General features: G+C 37.4%; 1 protein-coding gene across 1 annotated transcript; it reads right to left on the bottom strand.

The window, feature by feature from the left end:
• Nucleotides 1-1,592: 1,592 nt before the first annotated feature.
• On the bottom strand, nt 1,593-2,237 carry LOC138338794 (uncharacterized). Its single transcript, XM_069289880.1, has one exon. It carries the CDS (start codon nt 2,235-2,237, stop codon nt 1,593-1,595), a length of 645 nt encoding a protein of 214 aa, XP_069145981.1.
• Nucleotides 2,238-8,560: the final 6,323 nt, after the last annotated feature.

Genomic DNA, 8,560 nt, shown 5'->3' on the forward strand with positions numbered 1-8,560 from the left:
GAGAGGGTTCAACATTAGAAATTCAACAATCTCATAATTTTAGGCCAACCACAAACCACACAATCAAGACATACAACCACACAATCAAGTACATATAAGACTCTACAATATCACTCAATACATATCAATCACTATTGAGAGTTTATCTATCAAATAGAAATAAATAATAACTTACCTCCACCAAAGAACCGAAGTCAAGCAAGCTCCAATACTTTTTATTTCCTCAATGCATCCCGAACCTTTCCAATCTATCTAGTATATATATATATGCATAAGGTATCAGTTGATAATCCCATAAACACTCAGATTATTCTATATTTAGTCTAGACCCAAAAACTCACCTTTCTATATAATTAATTTCCTAAAGTTCAAACCTAAGGGTAGGTCTTAACTTTCCTAATTAACATAAATTTAATAAAATTTAAATAATTTAATACACCTGATATTTAATTATCTATCTTAATATCTAAACACATAATTCATTGTGTGATAACAAAAAAATATAATAATAGATCTTTAAAACTGAAGACACTAGTTACGAAACTAGGGGCGATATACTTCTGACACCAACACTTAGTGATCCTAATGTTACAGTAGTGCATTAACATAATTCCTTTCTTAATTTCAACAATAAAGTATTAATATTATATAATTCATATTTATTCCTTTAATTAATTTTATCACCCCATATTCTTATATACCCAATGAAATTCTCCAACCATTCGTCCCATTTATGAAATAATTTTTCATAATTATATTCTTTCTTACCTGCAACTTTTATCCATATACTCATACAAATTAACACCTAAATAGTCTTAAACCTTATCGACTGCTCAATTCCACGAAAATTAGCCATAAAAGGATAACTTTAACAAACCACATCGACTAATAAATAATGATTTCATAAATTTTGTTTTTACTAATGTTACCAATTTCCTTTTTTTCCAAACAAATGTCTTTCATAGTTCTAAGAATCACAAATTGTTCTTATGGTCTAATATTTCCTATCTAACCTTTATTATAAACATTACTTTCTCTATTAGTAAACCACAATTCATCCTAAAACTACTACCACCACACACTTGTTCTTTTCAATGTATCATTTAAATTAAAATAACCATAATAATAATACTCATTGAAAATAGTTATACAATCCAGTACGACCAATTTGCCCGCATTTATTGCATATCACTATCTTCCAATTCAATTTTATAATAAAATATATAAAAATAATATGACCATGCACATATAACCAATATCCAAGTAAAATTTTGATTACCTGATGAGATAATTGCTTCTTGACTGCTGCAGGTAAGGTTTTCACCGCTAAACCCTTATTTCCTCTTTTCAGAATATTTCCTCCAAAGTATTATATGACTTATTATAAGAGTGGTGAAAGTGACCCACTATTTGTTTTACTATTATTTTATTTCCCCATCAACTTAATATATTGTTAAAACTATCCCACTAATTTCATAATTATAATTATGAATAGTCCAAAACACCCATTAAAAATCTATCAAAAAATATTCATCAAAGAAAAAGTTCTAGTGCTCAAAACAACTGAATGGGTTGTTACAATAAATATCAATTTACCCATCGTTCGTCCTCGAATGATCAAAAGAAAGGTGTGGGTATTTTTCATGCATATCAGTCTCACTCTCCCAATTGGACTCTAAAACTAGCTGATTCTTCCATTGAACCTTGATAGATGCAACCTCCTTTGACCTCAATTTGCGGACCTCCCTATCTAGAATAACTACAGGCTCCTCCTCATAAGACAGATTCTCATCAAGCAGAACTGAATCCCAACGAATTATGTAGTTTTCATCACCATGGTATTTTTTTAACATAGACACATGAAATACCGGGTGCACTCCTGACAACCCTGGAGGCAAGGCCAACTCATAGGCCACCTCTCCCACGCGCTTCAGCATTTCAAATGGGCCAATATACCTCAGACTAAGTTTATATCGCTTAGCAAACCACATCACACCTTTCATAGGTGAAACTTTCATCAAGACTTTCTCACCCTTCATAAACTCCAAGTCCCTAACCTTTCGATCTACATACTCCTTATGCCCGCTCTGAGCTGCCAAAAGCATCTCGTGAAAGAATTTCACTTTCTCTAATGATTCCCTTAAAAGATCAGTACCCCAAGGTCTCACCTCAAATGCATCAAACCAACCAATGGGAGACCTACATCTCCTCCCATACAATGTCTCAAATAGGGTCATATAATACTCGAATAATAGCTATTGTTGTACGAAAACTCTCCTAAGGTTAAGAATTTATCCCAATGACCATCAAAATCTATCAAACACACACGAAGCATATCCTCCAGAACTTGAATTGTTCTCTCTGACTTCCCATCGGTCTGAGGGTTAAATGCAGTACTAAGATCCAGTCTATTACCTAATTCAGCATGTAATATCCTCCATAACTTAGAAGTAAATTGTGTACCTTTATTTGATATGATGGAAAGTGGAACTCCATGCAATCGAACAATCTAAGATACATAGAGTTTGGCTAACTTCTCCGCACTGTAGGTCATCTTGACCGAAATGAAGTGAACAGACTTAGTTAACCTGTCAACACTTACGCAAATAAAATCAAGCTTACCCTATGTTTTTGGAAGACCAACTATGAAATTCATTGCAATTGTTTCCCACTTCCATTTAGGAATGACATTCTCTGAAATGTCCCTCTAGGCCTATGGTGTTCATACTTTACCTGCTGACAAGTTGGGCATTGGGAAACAAAATCAACGATGTCACGCTTCATTCTACTCCACCAATAATATTTCCTTAGGTCACGATACATCTTGGTTGCACCAGGATGTATAGAATACCTCAAACTATGAGCCTCTACAAGGATAGTGTGAGTCAAATCAACACGTGGCACACATACCCTTTCCTTAATTCTCAAGACGCCTTCCTCATTAATTACTGCCTCTTTAGCCTCTTCTGGCAATATCATATCTCGAATTCGGCTCATCTTCTCATCATTAAACTACTTTCCCTTAATCTTGTCAAAAAAATAAGATCTTGCCTCTACACAGGCTAAAAATCCTCCTTTCTCAAGTACTTCCAGCCTCATAAAGTCATTAGCAAGAGTCTGAACCTATCTAGCAAATGGGCGTCTAGAAACCTGTAAGTGGGCTAAACTACCCATGCTCCCTGCTTTTCTACTTAAGGCATCTGCCAAAACCTTAGCTTTTCCAGGGTGATATAAAATAATAATATCAGTCTTTCAATAACTCCATCCACCTCCCCTGCCTCAAATTTAAATCCTTCTGAATAAAGACATATTGTAGACTATGATGATTTGTATAAAATTCACATTTGACCCCATATAGATAATGCCTCCACTGCTTTAATGCAAATACAACTGCAGCCAACTCTAAATCATGGGTCGGATAGTTACGTTCTTTCCCACTTCCATTCAGGATTGGGCATTCTCTGAAATGTCTCTCCAGGCCTCTAGTGTTCATACTTTACCTGTTGAAAATTTGGAAATCGGGAAACAAAATCAACAATGTCACGCTTCATTCTACTCCACCAATAATATTGCCTTAGATCACGATACATCTTGGTTGCACCAGGATGTATAGAATACCTCGAACTATGAGCCTCTACAAGAATAGTGTGAGTCAAATCATCAACACGAGGCACACATACCCTTTCCTTAATTCTCAAGAAGCATTCCTCATCAATAACTGCCTCTTTAGCCTCTCATCGCAATACTATATCTCTAATTCGATTCAGTTTCTCATCAGCAAACTGCTTTTCCTTAATCTTGTCAAGAAAGGAAGATCTTGCCTCCATACAGCCCAAAAATCCTCCTTTCTCAAGTACTTGCAGCCTCATAAATTCATTAGCCAGAGTCTTAACCTCTCTAGCCAATGGGCGTCTAGAAACTTGTAAGTGGGTAAACTACCCATGCTCCCTGCTTTTCCACTTAAGGCATCTGCCACAACATTAGTTTTTCCAGGGTGATATAAAATAGTAATATCATAGTTTTTCAATAACTCCATCCACCTCCTCTGCCTCAAATTCAATCCTTCTAAGTAAAGACATATTGTAGACTACGATGATTTGTATAAATTTCACACTTGACCCCATATTAATAATGCCTCTACTACTTCAATGCAAATACAACTGCAGCCAACTAAAAATCATGGGTCGGATAGTTACGTTCATGCACTTTCAATTGCCTCGAATCATAAGCAATTACATTCCTCTCTCGCATTAGCACTTCACCCAAACTAGAATAAGATGCGTCACAATAAACAATAAAAATTTTACCTTCCACTGGCAAGGAATGAATCGGTGCAGTAGTGAACAAGATCTTGGGTTTCAGGAAGGTTTCTTCATATTAGTCCAACCATACAAATGGAACATTCTGCTTAGTGAAATTGGTCAACTGGAAAGCAATAGAAGAGAATCTCTTAACGAATCGACGGTAGTAGCTAGCTAAACCAACAAAGCTCCTTACCTCTGAAACACTAGTAGGTCTTACCCAACTCTTTACTTCTTAAATCTTAGAAATATCCACAATCACTCCATCTTTAGAAACCACAATCCCCAAGAAGGATACTGAATCGAGCCAAAACTCACACTTGGAGAATTTAGCATAAAGTCTTTTCTTCCTTAACAGTTCCAATACAATTCTCAAATGCTCCTCATGTTCTTTCCTGCTCTTTGAGTATATCAGTATATCATCAATAAATACAATAACAAAGAGGTCCATATAGGGCTTGGAAATCCCGTTCATCAGGCTCATGTAAATAGCAGGGGCATTCGTAAGCCCAAAAGACAATACTAAGAATTCATAATGCCCATACCTGGTTCGAAAAGCAGTCTTTGGAACATCTGTTGCCGTATTATCAATAGATGATAACTGGACCTCAAATCAATTTTAGAGAAGGCACAATCACCTTGTAACTGATCGAACAAATCATCAATGCGAGGAATGGGATACTTGTTCTTAATAGCTACCTTATTCAACTGCCTGTAGTCTATGCACATTTGAAAACTGTCAACTTTCTTCTTCACAAATAACATTGGAGTACCCCAGGGAGATGCACTCGGTCTAATAAAACCTTTACCTAAAAACTCCTAAACTTGAGCATTTAACTCTCTTAACTCGGTTGCGGCCATTCTACAAGGTGGAATGGAAATAGAGCGAGTCCCCGTCTCTATGTCAATACAAAAATCAATGTTCCTATTTGGTGGCATACCAGATAGGTCTGCAGGAAAAACTTCAAAATCAACCATCTCAAGAATAATCAAATCAACATATGTATTCCTCCCCACAAAGGTCACAAGGCAAGACCTATACACCTTCTCAACATTCACAGACTTACCCACAGGGGTAGAGACACGAATAGGCATGTCAAGCAAATCATAATGTAAATCAAGACCAGTAGTGAATGATGAAGATACATATGAAAATGTGTATACAGGATCTAATAATCTAGAAGTCATGCAATCACAGACCAGAAGAGTACCTGTGATAACAGCATCAGATGTCTCTGCCTTATACCTCTCTAGGAATGCATAACAATGGACCCTATCACCTGTCTATCTATTGCCCCTACCACTCTATGCGCTACAGTAGTTCCAACCTGCCTACCACCCCGACTAAACTGGTGACCACCATTACCTTGGCCACCACGCCCTCCATAATGACAACATCTACCATGACCACCTCTTCATCTAACTACTGAGGATCTGTAACTCTTCCTTGGACAATATTTCCTAATATGTCCAGCCTCTCCAAATCCGTAACAAGTCCTGGCGTCAAGTGTAGGTTTCTGTGAAAAAGAAAAAGTCTGGAGATAACCTCCGAACTCAGAAAAAGGGTAACTGGTCTGCGGTGCACTCTTAGTTGAGGCCTGCAATGAAGACTGAATAGGATGGGCTAGATAACCCCCTGAACTTTGCCCTCTGGAGTAAGAACCACTTAACTCACCTCCCTTACGGAACTTCTTAAATGTTGATGCATTGGTGAAGTCATTCGGCTTCACCCCCTCTACCTCTATCACAAAATCAACTACTTCCTGAAAGGATTTTGCTGCAGAAGAATCTTGTAAGGCTGGAATCTGCAAATCTGACCTCAATCCTTTCACAAATCGGCGAATCCGCTCTTGTGGACTGAAGAAAATCGGAGTTGCATACCTGGATAGTGCATGAAATTTGGCCTCATTAGCAGCAACAGACATCCCTCCTTTCTCTAGCCTCATGAACTCATCTCTTTTCCTGTCCCTCAAAGTCCCTGTATATACTTATCCATGAATAAGCTAGAAAATGATGCACAAGTTATGCGTGGTGCCTTTGCTGGTCGACACTCAACATAAGATCGCTACCACATGTTGGCATCCCCCTAAAACTGGTAAGTCACAAATTCAACATCAAATCGCTCCACGATGTCCATCTTATGTATCAGCTTATTACAATCAACCAGGAAATCATAAGCATATTCAAATTCGGCACCCTTGAAGACAGGAGGTTTCAACTTTAAGAACTTACTGAAAAGGTCATGCTGGTCACCTGTCGTTATAGAACCTGTAGTCAATCGAGGAAATGTGCCTGTTTCCACTGATGCATCAATGCGAAGAGCGACAACAACTGCATGTTGTACTCCCTAAACCTGAGGTACTGGTACAGAAAACACTAGGTGTCTGTCCTTGATCAGATAACCCGCTAAGATAACTTAGAACCTGATTAATCATCTCTGGGGTAGGCTGGGGTGGTACTTTTTTATCCTGAATCTGCTCATCTTCCACTTCTTCACCCTCTCTTACTACCTCATCAGTCGGTGGAGGAGTCACTACTCTATCCCTAGCTGGACCAGGTGCTTGTCTTCTGTCTCTAGTTGGGGTCCTCTCGAAACCTCTACCACGCCTCTTTCCACTTCTCCTCCTCGAGTTACAACCTCAATGATTGGCTAAGATGCACCCTGCCTTGCCGGTGTTGATGTTGACACATTTTTTGCTCTAGTTCTAACCATCTGCTAAATAGAGTGAGAAGGTCAGATACCAATTTGTATCACCTAGATACCAATTGTATCTAAGTAATAACACGAAAGAAAGAAAAATATGAGTTATCCTAAAGTAATATAGCCTCTCGAAGAAAAGTAATGGTGTTCCCGTACCATTTCACATCCCCGTACAATTCTGCAAGACTCTACTGCATGTCCTTGTGTGATGAGATCATCTAACCTAATGTTGTGAAGCCAAGTTTGTCACGATCCAAAATGAATCGTGATTGGAACCCACACTTAGCCTCCTTGGTTGGCGAGCCAACAAATCTAAACTCCAACATAAACCAATAGTTCAACTTATGAATATTGCGGAAGCTCCAAAACGTTTTAAGTAACCAATTAAATATGCTTCAAAAGTTTAACATTTATTATCCCCAAAATCTGAAAGTCATCATATCAAGGACATCTATTTTCAAATTACCAAGTCTAAGAGTGTTTAAGAAATAAAAAATAAGCAAAAAAATAGTCCATGTACGAAATTAAGAGACATCAAGACGTGAATGTGATAATCCAGCATAAGCTAGAAACAATAGCTCACCCTAAACTATAATGTGTTGGAGACTGACTAGAGCTGAGGGCGGGTCGAAGTCGATGGTACACTTGCTGCACTCCATAAAAGAACAAAGAAAAGCATACAAGTAGGGGTCAGTACAAGAAACACATACTGAGTAAGCATCATCGGCCAACTCAAAATAGAAACCAATTTATATTTAATAATAACATAAAATCAACTACAATACTTAACAGGTGGCAAGCAATGAACACATGAACCAGTGACAACAACACCATAATAGTTACACCATCAATCACAACATCAAGCAAACCTATGGGGAATCATGCCTCCACACCATGCTCATTTGAAAAATGGATTCTTTGACATTGAGTATATTAAGTTAATTGAAGATTTCTTTCCTTTAATGTTATTGTGTCGGAACGTGACACTTTGATTTCATAATACCGTGTCGGAACGTGACACTCCGATCCCATATACCATTTCGGAACGTGACACTCCGATACCATAATACCGTATGAGAACGTGACACTTCGATCAAATTATTTCATTATTTTATTTCACCAAGCTTTCTTTATTCAAGGCGTCATTTTAATAGAGAGGGTTCAAGATTCGAAATTGAACAGTCTCATAATTTTTCGGCCAAGCACAAACCACACAATCAAGTACATAGGAAACTCTACAATATCACTCAATACATATCGATCATTATTGAGAGTTTATCTATCAAATAGAAATAAACCATAACCTACCTCCACCGAAGAACCGAAGTCAAGCAAGCTCCAATACTTTTTATTTCCTCAACACCTCCCTAACCTTTCCAATCTATCTAGTATATATATTCATATGGTGTCAGTTGACAATTCTATAAACACTCAGATTATTCTATATTTAGTCTAGACCCAAAAACTCACTTATCTATATAATCAATTTCCTAAAGTTCAAACCTAAGGGTAGGTCTTAATTTTCCTAATTAACATAAATTTGATGAAATTAGATAAT

The sequence above is a fragment of the Solanum lycopersicum genome, chromosome 10 (genome assembly GCF_036512215.1).
Source record: "Solanum lycopersicum chromosome 10, SLM_r2.1".
In the NCBI taxonomy this organism is placed as follows: Eukaryota; Viridiplantae; Streptophyta; class Magnoliopsida; order Solanales; family Solanaceae; genus Solanum; species Solanum lycopersicum.

What these genes read in the sequence shown, in the direction of transcription:
- LOC138338794 (XM_069289880.1), bottom strand. Translation starts at nt 2,237, where the DNA reads ATGACCCTATTTGAGACATTGTATGGGAGGAGATGTAGGTCTCCCATT.